General features: G+C 47.5%; 1 protein-coding gene across 1 annotated transcript in view; it reads right to left on the minus strand.

The window, feature by feature from the left end:
* Nucleotides 1-3228: 3228 nt before the first annotated feature.
* The window catches only part of LOC119442479 (zinc finger RNA-binding protein-like), a 63028-nt gene continuing 39700 nt past the window's right edge, over nt 3229-26556 (minus strand). Inside the window, exons 10-16 of the mRNA XM_049662199.1 lie at nt 23229-23403; nt 19238-19379; nt 13859-13944; nt 12638-12733; nt 8647-8758; nt 3841-3938; nt 3229-3504 (exon numbers count right to left, since the gene is read on the minus strand). Coding sequence (XP_049518156.1) covers nt 3244-3504; nt 3841-3938; nt 8647-8758; nt 12638-12733; nt 13859-13944; nt 19238-19379; nt 23229-23403 — 970 coding nt within the window. The 3' untranslated portion in view covers nt 3229-3243. The remainder of the gene's footprint in view (nt 3505-3840; nt 3939-8646; nt 8759-12637; nt 12734-13858; nt 13945-19237; nt 19380-23228; nt 23404-26556) is intronic.

Here is a 26556-nt window from a genome sequence, read left to right on the forward strand (position 1 = left end):
GTCAATATTTTTGAATTATTCGGCACTCGGAATAGGCAGCCAGAAGCCACGGACGGCCGGTACACATCTCGGAGGCTTTGCTTCACGTCATGGCTGCCATACATTAACCATAAATCTTGAAGGCTATATGTTTTTACATTAAAGAGCTGGAAATGTGCGACGCAAAAAAGCAGAAACGGCGTTAGCGGACAACCGAAACAAATCAGCGGAGTCCTCATTGCCATAGTCATCAGCGGAAATCGTACGTGAATGATAGCAACAACGGAATGCTTCGTGCCTATTTGTGCCTTTATTGCGTTTACCGCCACGCATAACAACGCGTTGGCCGCGGGATTGCATAGTCACCATCCATGATCACATCGATAGCTGACGCGGTTTCTTCCACAGCGATTGCGGCAACAAGTAGTTTTGTTCTGACTCAATACGCACGTCGGCTGCGCGCCTAGAAAGCTGCGTAGTGGCCACCCATGATCGCATAGATAGCGACCGCGATTTCGTCTGCAGTTGCTGCAGCGAACGGTAGTTTCGTTCCGACTCGGTGCGTGCCTTAAGCACCGCAAAGTTATCGTTCATAATCGCGTCGATCGCAGCCGCGGTTGCGAGAAACAGTTGTTTCGGTTTGACTCTGTGCAAAGCTGTCGTCGAGGATGAAGAGCACCGGCTACTACATCGCGATGGACGTGTGATCTGTTGGCGGTCAGCTTACTGGTGAAAAAATAATCGGGATGTACGTGTGGTAGTGCAAAGCGTGTCACAAATGATGGCGCACGCCACCTCGTGCTGCGAAGAAGTCGCGAGGCCACGATCGCTGCTGCGAGAGCCAATCGTCAGTCACGAGATGACGAGACTTGCAGCTTCCGCACTGCTTTTGTGCAAAATAGCAAAAGGATTTGCTTATCCATTACATTAATAAAATCTTGCTGACGTAGTAAGCATTTGCTTATTGTTTTCTGGATACCCTGATAATTCGGCATTCGGTTAATTCGAACATATTTTATCGGTCCCATGAAATCCTAATTAACTAGGTTTTACTGTAATATGCGATATATACCGTATTTACTCGAATCTAGGCCGACTCCGATTCTAAGCCGACCCCCCAAAAGTTCGAAGTCCGAAAAAAAAAAAAAAAAAAACTTACCTCGAATGTAGGCCGAACGAAAAAGCGAGGACAGCATTCGCAAAATGAAACAGCATTTATTAAATTTGAACATGCCGAGCTCATTCTATTTCACCATCGCTGCTAGCCTCTGTCGCTATCTTCTTTACTGGTGACATCTGCAACAGTGCGCTATATTCAGTACCATCCAGCGCATTAGAGATGCTGCATTTTTGGAAGGAGCGCACGTTGCGGCGCACGCAAGACCATCTCCCGTGGCCCCCTCCAACGACAGACCGATGCCGAAGTTCCGCCCGGTTTGAACGTTTGACGATGCGTCTACGGCTAGCACAACTACCGTATTTACTCGATTCTCACGCTTCCTCGATTGTAACGCGCGCCCGTTTTCCGTGAGGAAAATTGGAAAAATAGATTTCCTCCCGATGCACTGATGTTGCGATGAATAAAAAAGTCGCAGTTTCGCCCGAAAGGCGATGCATCGAATGCGGTAGCAAATTAGTAGACCGCTATTAACAAGCACGGTGTCACGCGCGCTCAAGCAAACATGAACACACCTCGCTCGTTGACCGCGGAAACGAACTGTCAAACGCTGGAGACGAAGCGCGCCTTCGTGCTAGCATGCCTCTCGCTTCAACGCGGCGAGAACACGGCGCGCGGCGGACTTTACCAGTCGCAGATTGCTTTCAAGATAGGGCCAAGCCTGATCGTATCGCCGGAGTGGATCGTCGCAGATTACGTCCTGCTTCGGTCCACTGAAACCGTTCCGAATTGCTTTTCTGGCGAAAATCCTCTCCTGTTTGCGCCAGTCCCGCTCGCAAGTTTCGGATTCTCCGAACGCCCGTGATGCGGCCCGATTTCCGTCCGTCTCCGCACAGATGATCACTTTCCTTTTAAACGCGGCATCATGATGAACTCGGTACTTCATGCTGATAGATAGAGCAGACGCTGAGAACGTGAAGACAGACGGTAGACTATTGCCTAAGCACGTGTACTGCAGCACACGGAGGAAGCTTCCGCATGCTACGGTAGCTAGGCACGACGCGCGTGCGAGGCGGCCATTTCGAAATGCCGACGCAGATTTAGGGTCGTGTTGAAAGTGCGCGTTAGATTCGAGTAATACAGTATCGTTTAGAAAGCGGCACTATAGTGGCATCGCCCATTTGGTGCCATTACGATAACGCCACACCGCGCGCCGATGCTGCACCATACCGATACTACCGATACTACGCAGGTCAAAATGGCGACGTCGCTCGTGTACTTCAGCTGGCTACTGGCGCGGCTAGTAGCGGCTGCGATACTGACTTTTCTAGATGGCGCTAACTATGCACCATATTTATCAGTTTCAGTTAAAAACTGGCGCGTTTTTTAAAATCCTCGAATCTAAGCCGACCCTAGAGTTTCGTATGTGATTATTTGAAAAAAACTATCGGCCTAGATTCGAATAAATACGGTACTATTCGATTCGAACCTCAAATTCACTATTCGCCCATCCCTACTTGAAGTGCACAGCTCGCTGCTGCCAAAACGTCAGCGAAACAAGCGCCGGTGACTCAAATCTGTGTTAGCGAATAGAAGCGATGTCTGCATGCCATGCGAGTGCTGATACGAATGGCGACGTCGTGCATGATCTCAGAAATAAGTGCAAGTACTTATTCTTGGCTTCTGATAATGCCATCAATCGTTCCAACTACCGTACTTTTCTCGGAAAAACTGCCGTCAAAATCGGATTCGATGTTATGGCCACGCGAAGCGCGCTGGTTGACTTAATTGCTACGGGTTCTGTGCCTGCTATCGAGGAGCCGGGTACGTTCTTATGCCACTCGGCGAAACAGAGTGGTTTGGCATTCGCACTTCACTCGACAACATGACAAAGCCAAATGAAGCCTAACGCACTGGCGGTCATATAACGATTGGATTGCTAAAAACGCGCGACCCAGCCTGAGACAAGCCAATCCGGCAAATTCAATATGGCAGCGCCCTTTGGTTGCTCGCGTTCGTGGTGGTGCTGGCGGCCCGCATCCACGATTCAAGATGCATGTTGGTGACTAACTGCTCCCGTGCCGCTTAAATTTCTCGCGCGGTTATATTGCAGGGCGTAAAAAACTAAAAACTCGGTGCTGTGGCGGCTATTTTTCGGGAGATTTGAGGCCGCGTCCGTACAATCGGGAGATGTGAGAACAATTCGGGAGGCTCCTGGACAATTCGGGAGAGTTGGCAGGTATGCAATAGACCAACATTTTGTGGAGGGGCTCACCTTCATGGTCAGCAGCTTCGCCATCACGCCTGCGCTTGCGGTTCAGCAGGTTTCGGGCAAACTTGGGTGGCGGAAGGGGATCCATGCCCAGAACTTTGTGAATCTGGCGGAAGGCTACCAGGCGCAGGGCATGCTGCACAAGACAATACCGATAAGGACCCAATGCATTACGACATGTCTGCATCCAACAGCACTCAAGTGCAGGAACTTTATGGTCAAATCTTAAAGGGGCACTAACGGAAACTTAATTAAGCCCAACTTGTAGCTTACACTTATGCAATACAAAGCCAGTATAACGTAAAACCATTCACATCTGTTTTTATTCCACATCGGCCATTAGCCCTCCGTGATAGGTCAAATCAGCTCCAGCTCTACCCATGTGAAAACAGTCTCCCCTTAAGTTGTTTGACAGTTTTCTTGACGGCACCATCTTACCGCAAAAACTGACAGCCAAAGCACCAATACCCACCTGTGCACTAGCAGTTATGTCCTCTCGGGCTTGGTCAGTGAGCCCAGCCAGGGCGTCCACGGGCTCTCGTTCGCAGGGGTCCACCAATCCAGGGCTCCCTAGGCGAGGCACAGAGAGCATGAATAAGAATCACGGCAACAGAGGGGCACACACACGTCTGTTCACATAAATACAACAGTGATCCATCTTTAGTGCACTGAATTCGTGCAAACGCAGTAGTGCGCTAGGAAGGCAAACTGCCCTAATGCACCAGAAGAGGCTATATACAGGCGAGTAAGTCATCCCATTGAGTGAGCACGTAAACAGTGATGTATCGCATTGAGGGAGGGGAAAAGCGAGACAGCTGCTGGCGTGTGATCTACATATACCAACCAACCGATTCCGTTTTTTTTCAGACAAAATGAGATGCACCACGTGTGTGACCATTCGCCCTTTCACCACTTGAACTGTGAACTCTCCCGTGGTCTCCATCTCTCGCAAGCCACCTGGGCAATGCCACATGTGCTCTTCTATTACAGTAAACTTCCCATTAAACTGACACTGACAGGCGAATTTGACCAAATTAAACAAGATACAGAAAATGTGAAAATGCACCGCTAATTGATTTGTCAGTTTACAGTACAACCTTGCTGATACGTTCCCGCTTAATACGATTACCCGGCTCCTACGTTCGCAATCGCGAAAAATAAACATAACCATATAGAGCAGGGGTTCTCACGCATGTTCGTTCCAGGGAACCCTGCCAAGCTCCATGAAGCGCCAAGGAACCCCCGCCCCCCTTCTGAATTAAACAAATTAAAATGTCCTAATTAACCGAATCTCAAATTATCCAGGCTATCAAGAAAACAATACAGTGAAAGCTCGTTAATTCGCACCTCATTAATTCGAACTTTCGGGTTAATTCGAACTGATGGTCATGGTCCGGCCACAATATATAGGCGTCTATGGGTTAACCAACTCGTTAGTTCACGCGCGCATCAGCTCCTCTATCGATAATTCGAACTGCGCGCCGCTGCGTGGTGGTATTTTATACTGCCGCCGCAAGCTTTCAAGGCTCAACGATAGATGGCGCAAGCGCAGCAGCGTCACTATCGTCATTGCGCTCGCTCTTCGCATCGTGTGGTGGTTCGTGCCGGACGTGTCTGCGTAGTCTCCGTGTCCTTTGTGTGCCGCACATTCAGTCGCTAGGCCTCGTGTACGTCAGAGCTACGAAGTCGTTCGGTGCCGTGTCGCTACGATGTGATGCTGCTCACGGCCTTGCATATGTTGGTGCGAGCCTGGAATCAAGTCACGGCAACAACTGTTGCCAATTGCTTCCGCCACAGTGGCTTTTGTGTGACCAATGAGGGCACAGCTTGCGAGCCCGACGAGTGCGAGGCCATGGTCATTCCTGCCGGATTGCGGGATGCGCTGGAGGACGTGACCTTCGACGACTACGTCGATGCAGATCGCTGTGCAGCGGTCTGCGGCACAATCACCGACGATATCATCGCGCAGGTGACTGGTGGAGAAGCGCCCGTCGTCGATGTAGGTGCAGATGACGAAGAGGATGATACACCCACGCGGCCCTCAGCTTTGGAACTAATGGAGGCTATGTGTGTCGCGCGTCTATTCTTCAGCTTCGAGGAAGACGCAGAGGATGCTTTCTGCCACGTTCGCGCGTTGGAAAACAAGGCTATGGCGATCACATTCAAAGAAGAGAAACAGACAGTGATCACGGATTATTTTCGCAAGTAAATATTTTGAGTGATTTTCCAACAACCCGGTCTCAATTCCTGCTGTTTTTTCAATGAATTTCGTTAGTTCGAACTTCGGTTTAATTCGAACTCATTGGGCGTCCCCGCGAAATTCGAATTAATGAGCTTTTACTGTAAATGAATGCTTACTACGTCAACCCGCTTTTATTTACTGAATGAATCAGTAAATATTGTTTCTATTTTGCACAAGAGCAGTGCAGAAGCTGAAATTCTCGTCATCTCACGACTGATTAGAGCTACCGGCGGCGAAGGCCTCGCGAGATCCTTCACAGCGCGGCCGCGACGCACGTTGAGACACGCTTTTCATTATTGCGCGTATATCCAGATTATTTTTTCGCTAGTGAGCCGGTCGCCAACAAATTGTCCGTCCATTGCAATGTAGCCAGTGCTCTTTATCTTCGACTGCTTTGCACCGAGTCAAAGCGAAACTACTGCTTGCCGCAACCGCTGCGGACGAAACCGTGGCCGTTGTCGACGCGACGGTTCAGAAGGCATGTGGCTGACGCACGCCTGAAACTGCGGTCGTTATCGACGCAATCATGGATGGCAACTACGCAGTTGTGAAGGTACGCAGCCGACACGTGCACCGAGTGAAACTGAAACTACTGTTTGCCGCAACCGCTGTGGATGAAACTGTGGTGGCTATCGACGCGATCATAGATGGCGACTACGCACTTATGAAGGCACGTGGCTAGCCGCCAACGCGGTGTTATATGCGGCGATTAACCCAAGAATAAAGGATTTGAGGGCACAATTAGGCACGAAGCATTCCGGCGTTGCTGTCAGTCACGTATTGCATACGATTGCCACTGAGGACCATAGCGATGCGGACAGGGGTTGCTTTGTTTTTGGACGCTAGCGCCGTTTTTGCTCTTTTGCAGCGCGCATTTGCAGTGTTCCGCTCATTATTTTTTTAAATTCCTCCAACGTATACATCAGTGCCCACACTATCGGCACCTATCCTATCTACAAACGGGAGAAATGCGCATGGTGGTAGGTTACGGCCGCCGAGATTCAAGTGCGAAAGCTTAGGCGCGCTGCCCATGGCTGCTCGATTTCAGAGGTTGGGTAACTACAAGTTGCTTGTGGATTTATTGCGCTGTTCGCACGTTGCCTGTGATGTGTTTTTTGACACCCGGGCATGGGTAATGGAAGTTCTGTGGATCGAGCGCACCTCGTGTTCGCCGTTTTAGGCACTTGTTGAGCGCGGGACCACGGATAATTTATAAGTGGCTCGCGGAACCCCGAGCAGGGGCCTGCGGAAACCACTTTGAGAACCCATGCCATAGAGGAATATGTTAATATGTTCCCGGAAAATAGGATTATTCGGCAGCAGCGTTCAGCATTGCGGCAAACTGCGGTCGTATGATACGTTCTGCAGCGAAAAATTATCATTCAGGTGTGCAAAAGGCCGCTCTCATGTGCTTGTGAAGCGCAAAGTGGCAGACGGCCGCCGCGCGGCTTCTCTGCAATGCTCAATTCCCCCCCCCCCCCCTCCCTCCGCGATTTCTCTGCATTGCTCATTCGCCCGAAGTGACAAAGCGCGGAAACAGCGGCGAGCGAATTGACCTTTGCGGCGCCTCGCCCCTCGCTTCAACGTGAACTACTAAGCGGCAAAAACAGGCAGACGCCGCGCGCGCGGCGCTACGACTCGCCGAGATCCTAGCGGAGGTGGTGGCGGACGAGGCGCCTAAAGACGGCGGCGAGAACGAAGGCTTGCGCCCACCGGCTACCTTCGCTGAAGCCCTTGCTGGCCTGGAAGCCTTACAAAGCTTCTTTCGCACAAAGGACAACGAAAATGCGGACGAGGGTCTGCAATGTGTGCAAAAGGAGTCGTTACTGTCCAAGGGTGTGACGCACCAGCAGAAAATACAGACGAATCTCGATAATTCGAACTCGAAGGGGCCCGAAAATTTGTTCGAATTAAAAGGAGGACTTATTTTGATGTATTATGTGCACCACAGCGCTACATACGAACGGTGAGCGAGGGCCTCGGCAACCCTGTCGCTTCGCTGGCTCCCCTAGCCCTCCCTCTCAACTCTTTCGTAGCTCCCTCACCTTCGACTGTCTCCGTGCGCGCCCGCCAGTCCGGCGCCAGCTTAGCCTGCTCCCGAAGTTTCGTTTTCTGCCGTTGAAGCGAGCGTTGGCCAGACTGGGCCTCTGCGCTGCAGCCGCAGCGTTGGCCGAGACGTCGGCACGTACACGCATGTTCCGGCGCGACGCAGAAACGGCGACCTTACCATTTGAGAGAGGAAATTTTTGCCGCGGTATTTTTTTTTCTTTCTATTTTATTTCTTCGCACGGCGTTGAGGGGTCTCTCCTAAGCTTTCGCTTTATGGCGGTGTCGGAGCAATGCCAGTGCGCGGTTACGTTCAAATTAACTGTCGCATTACTGAGCGTTCTCGCCCATTGGAATACATGTAACTTTGACGGGACCACAGCGTCAGTTCGAATGAACGAGATTCGACTAACTATGTTTTGCAAGAAATAAATGCTTTCTGCCCTTGCACCTCAATATGGGCTTGTCAGCTTCAATTTTTACTGGATTCGGATCGCACGTTTATTTTCCGTGTATTTTTGAAAACGCATGAACGAGGTTCTACTGTATTTGCTCGATTTTACCACAACCCCGAATCACACGCCCACCCGCTTTCTATGTGTCCAAAATATAAATTAACACAGAAATTGCATTGAAGCTCCTAAACAAAGTATATAAAAAGCACACCTGATAAAGAAGTTAGTGACGTTTCACTTCATGAACGCGGGTGATGCCCAAGCATATGGGTGCTATAGTGCACACGAAGCTATTGGCCCTTGGTGCGCCAAGTCTGTCCACATCGCAGATTGCTTTCAAGATAAAGCAGGTTGTGTGGGTAAGATGCCAGAGTTTTCACACGTTAACGGTCGTTCTGGCAGAGCTATTTTGTTTACACGTGTAAATGCCGTTGTATATTATTCCAAAGATGCACTGAGAAATGCGATAAGCTACTGTTGCATTTATGTAACCAGTGCTACAGCAAAAGATGCAATCGCATAGCACGATGCCCACCAGGTAGCAGAATGCCGCCGGCCACAGCTTCCAGGACACGTCGTAGCGCATCACCGGGTGCCAATGGCTGGCTGGCAGTGCTCAGTACTTTCTCCACCAGAAGCTCTAGGGCCTGCACACATACAGAAAAAAGGTAGAATTTTCAGACAATGCATCAAGCGCAAAGATGAAAACGAAAATTTTGTTAAAGGTTGGGCGTGCCACCTGCTAATGCTGCCATAACTGACTCACTCAAGCTGTTCCAAGGTGGTCTACGCCCAACCTACCTTCACAGATCTGACAAGAACAGGCACATTCAGCTTGTCCTATGGGCTACACAGCACACCAGCTCCTGCTACAATAAAGGGCCCCTAAACCACCCAGAGGTCGAAATTTAGTTGTGGTGTTGCAGTTGTGCACGAGTCTACAACGAACACGTAGCCGCGAGAATTTTTCGAAATGGTGGCGTAATAGCGGAGTTACACGCGTTTGATCATTGATGATCAAAAACGGCCCTCGCTCATTTCACTCTTTCCTTCGCTACTCTCCTCGTTGGCTGGTCTCCCCTCCTCACCGAGTGCTTCTCGAAATGTCACGTGACATACGTTATCGCCAACGAACTTCTGAAAACACTGACAACTTCCGGTTAAGGCACGTCCACGCTAGTGGCCCATATACCGATGGCGCGCGAGAGGTGTCCAAAGTAGACGGCAGTTCGGCAGGCGCCCCCCGCCCGCTGCACGATTAACGGGCCAATCGACGACCGCAAAGCTGCGCACCTCTGCCACCGGCAACAAAAAACATAGGTTGCAGCTCAGCTGCAGTGCACAGCTACCGACGGGAGACGACCAGCTCGGCTGTGCTCGCATCGCAGCCGACGGCGCTGCTAATATCAGCATATTTTTCTTCTTTGTGTACAATTATTGGGAAGAGCGATAACAACGATAATAAAATATTGCGGCTTGTGAGTGTCGGTACTTCATTTCGAAGCGCCGTCCGCTTTAGCTTTGAAGGGAACCGAAAAGGCCTAGTGACGATATCGGCGCCGTCGAGCGAGATCAGCGGCGGTGAGGCTGCCGCACAAATGAGTCCCAGTTTCAACCTCTCTACGTACGGCAAGGAAATCTCCCCGTTCGCGAGCAAAACCACTGTCGAACGGTGGCCCGCGAATGGCAAACGGCGTGCGGCGAGTTACCGCGCCGGTAACGTTGTGGGGATGCGCGACTCTCACGCGTCCCCAAATGTTTTCCCTGCATGTCTCCTGTAGTCCGGCTTCTCCGCGTGGCTAAGCCCGGTGGCGGTCGTGGTGGTTGTGGCGCATTACGGAAGACGGCGCGAGTGTCGCGATGCTAACGCCAACGAACGGCGGGGCATCTTGGGAGAAAAAGGTTGAAGGCGCTTTCTCTTTGTGTTGTGATCGGTGAGCGACGCGGACGTCCCGCGCGTGCGCAGATCCACGCTTCGCGAGATGTCTCGCGTGGCTCGGAGCGAGCACCGGTATGGACGAACACGGATCGTTCGAACGCGCCACCGTTCGCGTGACTGCACACGTGAACGACTAGGCGGTGGTGTCAGCGCATGGGGCAAACATATTCGCTCGCTATCGGGTCGCGGTGAGTCGGACTTCCTTGATTTGTCGCGCGCCCGTGTGAATGTTCTATTGGTTGTAATTCAGCTAGTGTGCATTAGTGTATGAAAGGTGCAATAAATGCCCTTTCGATTGTTTGCACTACTGTGTTGTCGTTCCTTTGTCCCAAGAGCCCGTCTGAGACCCCACAACGTGGATGTGGACTCGGCGCTTCTCGGCTACCCGCTGTTGCTGCGGTGCCAGCCATGTTTTATGCGAAGCGGGCCGCTATAGACCCTGTGTTGCGCGCACGGCTGGAAAGGCCACCACTGTCGCACTCTGTTCGCGCAGCTAATCAGACTGCTAAGCACGACGGTGTTGGAACGTGAGCGATTTGGAACTTGCGTTGCGGGCTGTAATTACCGATTCACAAGGGCGCACTAGCGAGCAACACGGCTAGCAGACTAAACTGAAGTCGTAGGTTCTTGTTCGACCAATGGGCATTGTCACCGACACTGACATCACCAGATTCACCCTGCTGACATTGTGACAACCGCTGGGGATACTGGAAAGGCCAGGAGAGGAGGACGGCAGTTTTTTATTTTTTGTAGCGCTGCAGCGTTTGGTATTGTTGATCGTGACGGCATTCTGAACTCGATGCGCGTTTACTTGAAATGTTCAAAAAATATCTGAGGTGGTTTAGGGGCCATTTAACAATATCCAGGCATACTTCGTATATACCACAGGTATAAAAGAAGCCCCAACTACACTGCTGAGTTACATACTTTTAAAAGTAAACAAATGTGGACAAAGGAAAGATTAAAAAAAAAAAAATCTCAAATGCAGCACAATCCATTATAACAAGGTCATATCCAAGACCCAAATACCTTCGCTATGTTCAAAAACTTCTAGAATAGCTTGACAAATTTTTGAAGGTTCAAACAAGAGACACGGCACAAAAGGAGGGTCAAACACGGGACAGGCACATTGCTTGGACAGAATAGCAATTGCAATCAAACGTAAACATATTCCACACAGAAAGAAATAGCGGTCTTCACTGTGCATGTCCGTGCATTATTGGGTTTGCGAGCGCAATAATAACATGCGTTATGTGGATAGGTTACCGTTAGTAACACTTACGCATATATAGAAAGAAATAGCATGGTCTCACATGGCGGCACTAATTGCTTCCACTTGAGTAACCGTTGCTACAATTCACACCGATGCTATGATCGCCAGTAACTATTGGAATGAGCTTTCACTTCCTCTAAACTTAGTTGAAACGTTAGTTATGAGCGCTTCAACATTCAGAGATCGTTCGGCACTTCCGCCGTCCATACGCCTAACGAGACGTGTCCGCACAGAAACGACCGGATGGTTGCTAATAAATTGTCTTGGCTTCGGCACGTTTGACCCGAGACGGCACCCTGTCTTCTAACGTTTTATGTTTCACGTTCCGTATGTTAACTACAAGTTTTGAAGGGACACGCACCTTAATGTACCGAAAAGTGCTTACGTTTAACGTGCTTAAGGCCACTAACACTACTGTAAAGCTTTCTAAGATCTGTTACAAGCATACACTCGTCACATGCTGATATTAGAGAGGTATTTAAAATTTACTTCATTATATTTGATAATTCGTTACATCCATGTTCGTTATACAGTAGTATCTTGTTGATTCGAACTCCAAGGGGACCGAAAATTTACTCGAATAAAACCGAGTTCTAACTAAGGACAGCCGCTTTAAATATTACAGTGCCCAATTATTTGCACGGTACTGCGCACAAAGCCAGAACCGTCACTGGGCTCACATTGGAAGTTATCTTTCCTCCATCAGCATGCAACATGTGCCGGAGGAAGTGCCTAGGTTCCCCATAAAGTTCTAGTGTCATAAGATTGCTGTGGGTACGAGGAAAAACGTGCGAGGACGAGCTGAGAAGAATGTTTTAGCTCTACTGCGTCGCTCCGCCAGCCCAGCGCTATCAGCGCACTTGGCGCGGTCCTTTGTTTCGAAGAATGGCGCGACGTGGAACTATGGGCGCAGCCCATTCATGTTCGGAGGGGTGGAAGGGTGACGGGAGAGAGGCGCGTGAGGCTGGCGATGCGGAGAAGGATGGAAAACGGCGCACGGTGATGGATGGAAAACGGTGATGTGCAACCGGCTCGAATTTCGTTTTTTCTTTTCAAGGAGTTCGTATTCCATTCCCTTTCGGCACGTACACCCAGTAGCCAGACTTCATTGTTATAACTGATAACGTGGCATGGGGCGTTGTAGTAAGCGGGTTATTTCACCATAGAAAACATACAAAAGTTGATGGTGCAGCAGCTGCTCATTGTTATAACCAATATATTGTTAAAACCGGTATCGTTATATGTGGGTTCGACTGTGGCTCCTTTGAACTGGAAAGGATCGATAATAAGTTTAGGTGAATAAGATTGACTCACCCAAGAGTTGAGAGTGCTCCATGTGGGCACACGGTTACAGAGGTCCCTCAGGATTCGGATGACCATGACACATGACTGCAGACCACTTGCCCTAGCCTGCAAAACGTGGCGAGCGCGCACACCAAACCCAGCCCCAGAAAGACAATCCCAGGTCAGCCCAAAACAAAGTCCACATAACAATCACCATGTGTCCCAGACATCCCCGATAAAAATGCAAAGACAACGCCGGCTGTTCCAGTTATATGACTAGATCCCCAGAGCCTGCCTCAAGGCTGCGTTTCTGCAGACCAAGTTCTCATTCAACTTTTTTCTTTTTTGCCAACCTAAGTAAAGCATCAGAGATGCAGCAATGCAGACAGGCCTGGCTGGCAATGCGAAGACATTGATAACAATGCTTATAAATAATACTTAGTCGAAAAAAAGTCATACTGCCATGCATTCTTTAGCTACCATCAGGGCCACACAACCTAGCAGCACCATACTTGAGGTGAACAAAACTTAAACTTATGGCTGCAAACTCCCGAACACACACTGGCACCGTACACGGCTGCCTGTCAAGAAAATAACACAATGTATTGCACTTGTGCCACACACAAAAAAAATCTCGCCAACGTTTTCCGAATTAGAATTCTTTTGCATACAGCTTTATCCTTCACTTTGCCGAACTGGAGCAAGGTGATGCATGCTGCAGTTCAATTACAGCCCCCCAGAATCATGGAATATGCATTAGACTCCCATGCATGTGTGGTCAGCACAATTATAGAATCTTGAAAACAGGTGAACAAGGTGCCAGTGTGTTTCATTACAACATTCAGTGTGCAAGCCAAATGCATTTGCCAGCCATTCCCCATTAGCTTTTTTTTTTTTTTTTTTGAGGATGTCACAGGTGTCTCGGTGCCAATGCAAGCTCAAATAATTAACATTGCTCTGCATAGCTAGCACTAGTGCATGCCTACCCTGAGGCAGACAACTTTAGTGCACAAGCGACAAGATGTGTCAGGTGTCCAACTTTCCAGCCCCATGTTTTTTCTTCCTTTTATTTTTATTTGCTGCCTTCTTAATTTTCTTAGGCCTGGCATTTTGAGGCAACATGTATGCAACGCTACTACAGAGGTGAGGGCAAACGACAAACGACAAAAAAAGGGGGGAGGCGCATACCCCATGCGGGGGTGCACACACACTCTCTGCGTATAAGACATAAGGCTGAAAAGGTTTCCCAACCTGGAACCACTTGGCATGGCGCAAGGCGGCTAGAGCATCCAGGCATTTCTGCCTGTCCAGAACATCCGGCGGGTCTTTTACACTGGCTAGAAACCAGACGGCAAAAAGGAGGGAGAGAGAGAGGCCCACGGGGGGCACAGCCAGTTAGTCGCCTCACGGCCGGGTGTTTGACCCCTGGGCACCGTCACCTTCACAGGCAAAGGCGGACAGCGGGGGTCAAAAATCCTTCCAGGCTACACAAAAACACCTCGTGGTACAAGAAAAACTGCAGAGAAAGACCAATTCTTTCATGACTGGGTATTTTTTTTCATTCTGTTTCCCTTTTTTCACGCGTTCTCCAAAACCCGCCCTCGGGTGCCTGCCACTTTTCCGTCCATCATTTCGCCAGCTGGTTGCTATTTTCATCACTCCGATAACCCATTTTGCATCGTACTCAATGAGAGCAGCAACAGAACCATTTAACCGGTTTGTCGCAGGATGAGTGCTCACACCACCACAACCTGATGGGGCACAGTCACACTGAAAAGTTGCAGAGGTCACACCAATCTCCGATGACTCACCAAATTAGAAGCAAAATCAAGGACGACATACTGGATCTGCTCCATTTGTTGAGATATTCCCATCGATTAGACATAGCCCTAATTACGACTGTTGAAAGAAACTTAGCAAGGTGCTCGTTTCGGCCAGTTGGTACACATCTTCCCGATAGTTGGAATCCATGTTGGACAATAAGCTCTTCAACACCGCCTGTTACTATATGAGTGACAATGAAGCAAACGTTGCAATGCCAAACTGCACCAATTTTCGAACAAACTGTGCCACTGCACAGTTTTCTTGATTAACTATTTCCTTTGAAACATGAATAACCATAGCAATGACAATAAGCAAAACAGTGGCGGTATTATCAGGCGATTCATTTTCTGGGACACAATAACCACATTTATTCATATATGAGAAGTTAACCGTATCCATTCAACTATGAGGAGAAGTTAACCATATCTATTCAAATATGAGAAGTTTTTTTCCATAATTCTTAGCCTTGATGTTACCTCTCGCCCTAATACACGAATTTTGCCTTAGAGTGTGGCTTTATGGCAACACATGTTGCTATGCCATGAAGCCACACTGTAAGGTGAAACTTGTGCAAAATTCATATATAAACTGCATTTCACAGGTTGAAGCTTTTCCCCCTCCTATTTCATGGTCACCATTTTGCATTTTGGTGGTATTAGTAATTCAGAAGCTCGGGAAATCCTGCAGAGTCAGAATAATCCGTTGGCTACTCTATTTTGTCTTATGTTAGTGGTGCATGCTCAAGGTTTTTTTTTTTTTTTCTCTTGGGTTTCCCAACTGCATCCTCACCGTATATTTGAACAAATACAGTAGTTTCATGAGATTCCTCGTGACTAGCACCGAACGCATTTGTGTCCATGAGTGGCAACAATGTCCAGGCTTAGTTCCAAGCATGCTGTCTTGCCACCTTGCCAGAAAGGAACACTGCTGCTCGCATATGCGCACCGTGCAAGGTACTCAAAATATCACGAAAGTAACTGTACAGTAGACTTCTGATAGTCTGACACCGGTTAATTTGATCCTGGCAAAAGGTCCCAGCTGGCGCCCATGCATTTCTACGGGCCCAAACTATCTCCATTTCGATCCTAAAATTTTATTTCACCTGATAATTCAAACTTGACCGATACGCACGCATGCGCCTGATTTGCACATCGTGACCCCAATAACGACCCCTTCTATAGCAGCATCTGTCCTAGCAGAGCTATGGAGACAGTGATTGCATTAAACACACATCTCCCGTCGAAAGCACCTATTTTCAGTCTCCCCAAGGAAGATTTTCAAGCAACAACCGTAGCTCAGAATGTCTGACTAGGGTGCTTACTCAATTTTAGCACGCAGTGTCTGCATCTTGATTAATTCGGCCCACCAGATAAACTTGATAAATATTGTCAGTCCCGTCAAGAATTATTGGAAGTCACCCCCGAAAATTAACGACCAAGAATGCAATCCATCGTTGTAGCAAAACTTAGGACATCACGTCAGAAACACCTAGCTGGGGCTGTACGCTTCAAGGATTCCTTTCTTGCAATTATGTTAATTTATTATCCACTGCATTGTGTGGCCAATGTAGGCTATGATAGTAATGTCCAGGTCAATGATGAGAAAGATGAAAATTTATAAATCTGGCCCAACTGCTCTGCAACTAACTGGCTGCCAATCCTCAGTATGTTGTGTGACTGCAATAACTTTCCAATGTGAATATGCCTTCACAATCACTATTCTCCACTGGCCCATGAAGGCACATATAGAGAAGAATAGTGGCCACACAGGAGACGAAAGAGAGGGAAGAAATGGAGGAGAGGAGGGGAGAGTCACTAGCCCACATATATAAGGAAAAACTGAGTGATGCTTTAGGTGGCGTTGCATGATGTCCAGATGGCTTGCAGGAAAGCCAACAACACCGATGGAACGCCCTTCACCACAGCAACATACAAGAAAGAGGCAAGCATGATGCCCACCTGAAAGTCATGCATGCAACGAAGAAAGCAGTTTTGTAGCATACAGTGCATATAAATTAGCCAAGATATTTCATTGAGCCACAAGAACTGTGCTAAGCGATGTGCATTTACATCTAGTGCTGCCTGTAAGAGCACAAAGCCACATATTACACTGCTGAGTTTAAGCTGAAGAATAGTGCTTGTGCCTTGCTTCAATAGCAATTTTTAAAAACACAAGGCAAGGAAGTGAAAGAAACATGAAGTTAAAGTGTGTACTGCAGTAATTAGAGAAGTGCATTTATTTCGCGTTCTTTTAATGCACAGTTCTAGCAGAGGTATTTTGCACTTACATTGACTTGACATACTTTTGTTATGTAAAAATATTTACTGAGAATAAGCTTTACTGCATTTAAGAGTTACCACATAATACAATATGGCGTATGGCTTCTTTATATAATACAAAGAATAAACAACGCTTAACCCTTTGAAGGTTTTTGCCGTATGTGTACGGTGGCGATTTTCTGTCCCGCAAGGTCTTTGCCGTACAGGTACGGTTTCGATCCCCCGTTTGAAATTTCGCGCCATAATGACGATGCATGCTCACCGGGAGGTGCTGCCACCTTTTAGGACTTACAAGAAGCGTTTGCCATTTGTGCTATCTTCTTGCGGAGATAAACAGAACCGATTTCTAGTTTCAGCGCGTGCGTCGCGCAGACTGCGGCAACACCCCTTTCGCAGTTTCGGTTTTGCCGCGTGATCGCAACGGAGGTGCGCAAAACGTTATTTTTCTTTTTGTCGGCACTCCCTTGAAGGGGCGGCGGAAGTTGATTTCTACCTTTATTGGCGCTGCTCTTAGCTTGTTTATCAGCGCCGCTCACGAGGTATTCTTGCTCTCTGCGGCAACGCGCTTTCGGTTGCGCCGCGTGATCGCAATGGAGGAGCGCCAAACGTGAGTTTTCTCTCTGTCGGCACTCTCTTGCAGGGGCGGCGGAAGTTGATTTCTATCTTGATTAGTGCTGTCTTAGCTTGTTTATCAGCGCCGATCACGAGGTATTCTCGCTCTCTGCCGCAACGCGCTTACGCGGTTTCAGTTCCGCCGAATGATCGCAATGGAGGCGCGCGAAACGTGAGTTTTCTTTGTCGACACTCTCTTGCAGATGCGGTGGAAGCTTTCTACCTTGATTGGCGCGATAAGGCGCTGTGCGTAGAACCGTGTTTCAAGGAATACCACACTCTGAAATATTATTGAACATTTGGAGTTCTGAGTGATGCCGACATCAAAATACTGTTTCTCATTTTTTTTCACTATTTATTCCCGACTTTATACATTTTTTACATTCAATAGCCGCAATAAAGTAATTTGACCATCTGGGAAAGCTTTTTTTCAAAATAATTCGACCTTCAAAGGGTTAACTCTGCTTTATTGTGGTGAAAAATATGTCTAGGTGATGCACATGCTCACTAAAATGCACAAAATTACGAGCTTCCTGATTTATGCACAATATCCGCTAACACACGACCACACAAGTAACGTTGTCCTGCAACAAAATGGCGTTATTTGAGCAATAATTTACATCCAAGCAGCCAGGACACTTGTCTGGCTGTGACAAGTATAAATGAAGGTCAGACAACATTCCTCACTAATGACCGCTGCATTAATTTAACCCTTTGAGAGTTTTTGCCGTACATGCACAGTGCCGATCTTATGCCTTGCCTATGGAGTTGCCCAAAGGAATTTGAAATTGCTTTTCCGTTTAACGTGGCGCACAAATCCACATGTTTACCTTCGAACACTCACTCATGTAGTTGTGCATACGTAATCTACAAGGTGCGCATGGCGGAGAGCTATCGTTTTTCGGTAGCTTAAATATATCCCTGCGAGTCAGAGATACTTCATTTAAAAAAAATTGCCTTTGGTTGCAAGTTCACGTATCCCCTTATACTTAGGTGCGTGCAGTCGTGATTTTGGTATAGCTGTGCGCGGTATCAAGATGACAGACTGCTCAAACATTTCTTCTTCCTACTCATTTAACACGTTTTATCTGAGAGAACATGTTTTTGTGATAACATATTGATAGCAATAAATTTTGCTAAACATTTTTCTCAATCTCTTACTGTATAGTGAACTCATTTGTATACTGCTGATGTGAGTAAAGTGTTTGAGACTAAATATTGCTTGCAATTAATTTTGCTTTATTCATAAGTTTTCGATGATTTCTTACTACAGTAGACTCCCTTTGAGAAGAACTTGAACAGGCTATGGAAACTTTTAAGTCTTGGGATCAGCCAGCCACAAACGGTGTCTGATGAGAGCAAATGGGACTCGCATGACAAATGGTGCAAATCGCTAATGCAACCTTTACGGCAAAGTGGCTTGGCTTCGCTAGTTTAGGTTTCGCGGAAGCGTTGGCAACATGGCCTACGACCATGCTGGCGATGTATGAAAAACAAATTGCTAATTCTGCTCGACTATGAGACTCATTGGAAGTTTACTGTACTGAAAGCTGCAATAAAATTTATTGACCAACGGGACACGGGTCTTCCAAAAAAATTACTACCTCAAAGGGTTAATGCACGAATTTCCCATATTTCCTACTAAAAGCGCCACTAATAGCTCTTGTACAAAAGGGTGCAGTGGAACCATTCCAACCTCTACATTGACTGCCCCAAAGGCAACACTAAACAATCACTGCAAAAGCACGAAAACTTATGTACGCTATGGCCCACATCAAACCACTTTGGCTGTCCCCAGAAAATGCATCTTTGCTTGGCACACTTCTAGCGACTCTTTTCCTGAAAATGGCACAAGGTGCTATGTGTAGCAGTCATACAAGCATGCCCAAATTGGCAAAGATAGGCAAACCCCTACCGTTACTGGCTTCTCCATCCCGCACAACAGGCGATGTGAGGGTTACCCAAACTGTAACCTTGGTATCAGAATTGTTTGTCACCGACACAGCGGCGTCCTGAGGGCTGGCACGCACCTCATACTTGTCATCAGGGGAAACGGTCTGCAAGCAACAAAACAGATCCATTCAAGGCACATGATCCTAAAGAACATGTTAATAAAGGACTCATGAGTACGAGGGGGGCCAACAGTAGATAAAACACAAAGGAAGACAACGGGCACAAGCACTTTTTCCAGCCTTCTAACAGCGAGTTTGTATTACACACTGATGCTTCTTTAGCGCACACTTGTTAAGGGGGGAAGTGGGTATTCTGACCTTCATTAAAACCCCTTTACCAAATTTATGAAACTGCACAGTCTTGTTCTGTTTTCTATGCCGATTCCAAATATGCAATTGTTTTTAAAATATGCCAATTAGTTCAAAAGATAACTAAAATTATCATTGTTTCTAGGAACAATGGAGCGAAAACTACTCATCAAAATCTTGCTTCAGGCACATAGCTGGATACTAGGAACCATAAGCTTTACATTGGTAGGAACAGTTTTTTGGTATAATTATTAACATTACACAGCACATCAAAGCTTTCTGTTCAAAATGGGTTCAAAGTGGCTGTTTAATGCACGGAGAATAAAAAGATATTTAAACTGAGATACAAAAATCTGGTCCTACCATTGCGTGCATTATTCATGTAGCTCAGTACTGCAACAAAAAGTACAGTTCTAGGTGCCCCGATTACTGCCAAATCGCTCCTGGAACGATGCAAAGATTCAAATATGCATGTTTTGAGGAAATGCAAAAAACAGACAACCTCATTTTTATTCAAATACGTACAAAACAAAAAGTACTGATATATCCGCATATCTAAATGGTCAGTAGCCACCAGGGATGTAAAAATGGCATTTTTTGAAGGCTTTTCGCAAATTTTTCTACAGATGCACGCTAGCGGGCTTATGCTGCCGCTCGCTCGCCGGTTATCTTTCTCGGCCATTTTCATGCTGCTCAGTGGCCCCGGGTCCAAATGAAGCTTCTGGAGTATGGCAGATGAAGCTCTCTCGTTCCCCGAATTAAATTTCATTACTGCCTCAGCCACAGCAGCTTCAACAGCAAAAAGCGAGGCATGCTGTTCCTTAAGTGCCAATGTCCAATCATTGAATGCAAGCATTCATTATTGTTTTGGGTCATGCTGCGACCGTGCCGACTCCGATGTGCGACGAATGGCCGCGCGTCATCCACGAGCTATCGTAGGATACCGCTATATTCTCGCAAGTATTCCCGTAATGAGTTCACTGATAGCGCACACGCACCCATCAGCTTTTGGGCAGCAGACGCCGCCGCCGGCGCCAGCTTCTGCTTGAGATAGGCTATGATGCTATGTTTTGTTATGAAGGCCACAGTGCGAGATATTCATTGCAGCAAAAACATCGTTCATTGCCGTTTGTCGATTTTTAGTTTTAACCACCGCACGAGCGGCAAGAATGTTCACTACGAAGGAGCTGACTGTTTTGCTGTTTTTCACGCGTGGCGAGCTCCACTCGGAAACATTGCCTCAGTTTTCACAAATGGCGAGAAGCTTGACGGCAAGGCCGTATTCTCGCTCCTCTGTGTCACAAGTCACGGAGCCGCCACAGAGACTGCACTTTAGATGCGAGAGCAAGGCGCTTATCGCTTCTGCACTGATAACAAAAGCGCGACTCCATCTCCGCTGGCCCGCCCACACCGTCGTAGACACTCGTACACATGTCGAATTTCCGCTTCGTTGCCGAAGTTCCCGCCAGTTGCTAGTTGCTGGAGGTTTTCCCTTGCTTGCTTCTGCCGTTGGAGCAATTCCGCTGGCTGCACCCACAGAATGCTGCTCTTGCAATCACTATCGGCCAGCAACGTCGTTAGGCCTAGCTTGCTCTCGCCAGGCTCGGTGCATTCCGTGTCACAGCCGTCGCTTGAAACGGCCGGCGGCTGGTCTTCCATGTGTTTTTCGGCAGCATCGGAGCACTTTTCGAAGTTGCAGCATGCTCGCGTGCCAAACTTGTTTCGAGTGGCAAACTTCCTACATCACGACACGCTACTGGCATTCAAAATGGCGTCGCGGTTCGCTCTTTAAGCACGACTGCGCGCTGCAGCAGACGACGCCAGCAGCCTAAGCCAATCGCAGGACTTTATTTAGTCACATGCACTGAATGGGCGAATGGGGCTTTTTTTCTGGGACGCTGGGACTTCTTTTCGGCGCGGTATTTCTGAATAGCGAATAGGGGGACGAACGAAAATGTGGCAGGAAATTGAAGAAGAGAAGTACTTTCCAACGTGACCAAGAGAGAGAGAGAGAGAAGTCATAAGGGAAAAGCAGGGAGGTTAACCAGGCTGAGCCCGGTAGGCTACCCAGCACTGGGGAAGGGGGAGAAGGGATTGAAAGAGGAGAAGGAAGAGAGAAGTTCACAGTTCACACCTCACACATTTGCCTCAATAGCATATGTCGTTCAGCAGCGGCATGGCATGAAAAAAGTCCCCTTTTTATGCTTCTGTCTGTCAAAATATAGCTCGCGGTGGTTACATAAATTAATATTGCAGCTAAAATATTGATTCATGATGCGGGAAACTTGGTCAGAACGGGCGGCAGTGTTTGTATATTATGAAAATACCACTTTCAAGAAACCCATTGTGTTGAGATTTTTTTCGTCTCTAGACCCGTGTGTCCCCCCTTAAATAATGCCATTATTTGAATATGCCTCGAAGCACACTAAGGAATTAGCATGACCACAAAGTTTTTCCTGTGCCAGCCCCACAAATCTTTTAGGACTGACCTAAATTCCCTTGCACACGAAAGGTAAAGCAATGGTTGTATGTTACTGTACCGTGTTTTCAAAACAGTAACCCACAGCTCTGACAGACCAATACATGAGCGAGTTTCCCTATGCCACCACTGCTGCAGTGAGTGCCTAGTGGCAGTCCACAATGGATATATAAACCCGGACATATGGAATTATTGGCTATATCGAACAGTTGCAACATCCCCTCGAAAATCCCATGCAGAAGTATAGTGCCACGTATCAAACTTCCAGTCACTGTCACGTTCGATATATGAATGCTGCCCCCTGCCTGTGCAAGTACGCTTCTGAAGGGGCCAAGATCACTTCTCGCTCCATCGGAAATTTTCAATGCCGACGAAGTCGGATAACAATGTTTTGGCAGATGCTGTCAAACAAGAATGATATTTCAAGTACATGCCATGGAAGGAAAATGAGCAAGATGCACGTCTGTTTTGTTCGCTGCAAATACGGAGGACTCGTGCAAGCTGCAGTTGCTTGTTGTTGGCAAGAGCAGATTGCCACACTGCCTCAATGCTGAAAGCCTACCGGTCCAATACGTGTTCCACAACCTTTTCACAACCTGGATGACAAGCTTTTCAATGAGTGGCTCTGGGCACGCACACACACGCCTGTTGATTACTGAGCTCCTATTTATTCAGAGCATTCTTGCTATACAACACACCTACCACACTTCCAGCTTTTCAACATTTGGACTGCTTCGCTTTTAATGTTAGCAAATTATCAATAACTTGTCATGCAGGAACGTGACGAACTCAGAAGAGACATTTATTTCGTGAAAAGTTCCCTAAGGTAGCCCAGGTCAGCTCTTGCAATTTGAAAATGTCCAATCCCACGTCAGCACATCTTGCCCTGAGCATTTGCAGCTTGTATGCACACCCTGACACTGAATTTCATTACACGTGAACGAAGACCCTGCTTGAGAGCTTTTGAGGACTTTTTCTACACAAAAGCCGTGTAGATGTACTAAAATTGTGAAATTTGTGAAGTCGCACCACTGCCATCGGTTCTGTGCTATTGGCTCAAAACGAAGATCTGGGTGCAGCTTTTATTTTTTCCAGCTAACAATTCACCTTTTCTTTTTAGCAAGGAAATGCAAATGGAGTTCACAGGCTCAAAGAGGGCCACTTACAGCAAGATGCTTGGGCAGCAAAGCAGCCACGCGTGCAAGCAGAGTGCGGCCAGGCTTCTCGGAGCACATGACTACCAGGCCCACAGTCAGGTCCCCTGCCAGCAAAAGGCCCTTGGCCAACACGCCGACACGCATGACACCTTTCAGCAGGCGCTGCGGTTGCTCTTCCTTCTTCCTGCAAGGCACCAAAGCTGACTTCAACACACAAGATCACATTCCATTGGCATGCATTCAATGCCAAGAAAAAAAAAAAAAAAAAAAAAAAAAAAAAAACATTGTACATACATGCAAGCACATTGCAGACTACATATTGCAACTTACCTTATACAGCCGAACCAGTTTAACTCGATAGTTCCGAAAAAATGGTCATTATATTGTGAACTCATCCTTAAATACGCAGAAAAAATTTACCGCACTAAAGTTGGCGTCAGAAGTTAAAAATCAGCAGCATTTTAGTTATAAAACCAGATTTTCAGTGTCATTTTTGTTCCTGCACCTAGCGGCAAACTTCCGTAAGAAACTTCAATCAAAATGACGAAATGCAGTGTGTATAGCTATTTCAAATTGGCACCAGTTCCGATGACCAGTCATTTAACAACTGCAAGTGCAACTGCTATTTTTTATTCGTGAGCTTGTGATATATTTTACAACCAGCAGGACATGCCTATTCTGGACAACAGGGCTAAATGTTCAAGTTGGCAGGAAGCATAAACTTTAGAAGCTACTGCAGCATGCAGCCATCCTACGAAGGTCTTCGACATCATGCTGTCGGCATTCAGAGTGTATGTCAGCCACACAAGAGCCATAAAATTAAACTGTCGCTACGGGAGAAAAAAAAAAAAGTTGTCCTCAATGGATATAGCGAGGACAATTTTTTTCCGCGATTTAACGCGAAAAAAAAAAAAGTGATGTTAGAAAGGTGAAAAGTCACAGCGAATCATTTTTAGCAATCTGCAATGCTTAAACGAAGCGCTGCCGAACCTTAACCTGATAAGTAGAAGCCCCCCCCCCCCCGATACGTTTTTCACGGAACCGAAAAAAAAAAAAAAAAAAAAAAAAAACGCAACAGCCCGGAAACGCAAGAGCCAAGAAACAGGAAAAATTGAGAAATGGTAGTAGTGTTGAACTGCACACAATATTTTAATTCTTACTTGTGAAAAAAAGTCGTAGTTTCAACGCCCGACAGCCGAGTATCGATTGCTAAAGCAAATTAGTAGACAGCTATACAAAGTAGTAATAGTAGTTTTATCGTCCGCATAAACTTGTAAACAGTAGCTTATTAACTATATTGACAAGCATGGTGTCAGCGCCCACAGGCAAACATGAACACATCACACTCAATGAGCATGGACATGCGCTGTCAAACGCTGGCGTGAGGATTAGACCTCTCCTGGGGTATGTCACACTGCACTGGTGAATTATCTTGCCAGCCAGATTAATAGATTATCGGAGAACATCGACGTGTGGTAAACTGCGTGACGAAAATGTGGCGACGCTGGGCCTTTTTTACTTGCAAACGTGAACCACGAGGTGGTGGTGTTCTGTGATGGATTGTGCAATGCAGAATATCAGCTTTTCCATGGAAGTGTGCCACGTTTGTTGTGGTAAAGTGTGCGGTGAAAAACAGCGACGATATCGGCTGACCTTTGGGTAGGGAAACGGACCACATATGTGTGCGAGTGTGTTTGTGCAAGCGTGTGTGTACTCGCATGTGGTGTACAACGCGATTAGCTACGCGATCTCACTTACGAGACTGGACGCGTGTTGCGTGTAATAAAACCAGTCGTAGTGATCAGGCTCCGATAGAACTTCAGGACCCATAATTATTGTACAGACAAGAATGAATAAGATGCTATGATTAGTGAGCGCATGTATTTCGGGGCCATCTGCGCTGTGTGCAGAAAAAAAAAAATAACCACCCCCTCATTTGAGCATAATTTATCGACTGAGAAGTATGACTACAAATGAGCTCCTAGGATGTTTTGACCACTGTCAAAACTCCGTGTATACATTTAACCGCCGGGAATGCCCAAAAGGCAAACCACTGAAATTATCGCGATTTAAAGCAGATCTCACGGGTCGTAAACCTGAACTTTTTTTTCGTTATTGGTATGTTCCCCTTTACAGCACGGACTTTATGCTGTGATGATGCACATAAGCATGCAAAAGTTGGGTCTTAGATTATGTACTTATGTAAGCTCTTGCTTTGTACATTCAAATGACCGAGACTAATAAATAAAATTAAATTATGGTGTTTAACATCCCTAAGCTGCACAGTGGCTTATGGGGAACAGTGTAATGAAAGGCTCGGGATTCATTTTTTCCACCTAGGGTATCTTGGCATGCTCCTAAAGCAGGGTAATAAGTTTGCATTTCTCCCTTATCCGAATTTAGGCACCGCTACTTCGTACAGTAGAACCCCGCTGTTACGTCGTTTTCGGCCGGTCCCGGCACAGCTCCCATAGAACCCAATGGTAACCAAGCATTGGTAACCCTGCTGTTACGTCGCAACTGTGGGACCGTTCCCGCATCATACGTTGAAACTGCCACACCGCGCCGGCCCGAGCGGCCATTTTGACTTTTCATGTCACTTGGCTTGGTTGCTTGACGATGGCATTGGCCGCCCGAAGTGCTGGGGGCGACATTTATTACGTATTTTCGGTTTCCGCCAGCAAAAGTATGGCCTTTGATATCCGCTTTTGCTATCTAAAGATGATGCCTATGACGCGTTGCGGCCCTAAAATTGGTTTCGGCTCATAGATGTTCCGTATAAAGTCCAAGTGCGATAACGCCGTCGCCGCGCGCCGTATGCTTTCTTTCGCGCGCGAGACGCAGTCGTCGGCTCCCCTCGCACGCTTTCACTCGCACATACAGCATACGTCGCCTCGCGGCCGTATGCTGAATGTGCGAGTGAAAGCGTGAGAGGGGAGCCGACGACCGCGTCTCGCGCGCGAAAGAAAAGCAGGGAAGAAGCGCGCCTCCTTCCGTTGCGCTCGAGGCACCAGCGAGGGAGCAAGCGGGGGGATAGCGGGCAGCGTTGTGCTCTGGCATCATACTGCGCGGTGGCGCGCAATCCCGCGGGCTGTATGTTAAAAGCGATCTGCGTGGGGGCAGATTCTACGCAGTGTAGGTGCGTCGGCGGCTCGTGGCTTTGTGCTTGCTGCGTGTTCTCGGCGCTCAGTTTGGGTTGAAGCGATAGACAACATCACGAAGGTCACTTCGCTCGCTTCTGCAGCGGCGCTTAACTGCACGTGTCCGCGCTCATCGAGTGTGATGTGTTCATGTTTGCCTGTGGGCGCTGACACCATGTTTGTTAATTAGTTAAGGG

Source organism: Dermacentor silvarum, chromosome 2, assembly GCF_013339745.2.
Source record: "Dermacentor silvarum isolate Dsil-2018 chromosome 2, BIME_Dsil_1.4, whole genome shotgun sequence".
In the NCBI taxonomy this organism is placed as follows: Eukaryota; Metazoa; Arthropoda; class Arachnida; order Ixodida; family Ixodidae; genus Dermacentor; species Dermacentor silvarum.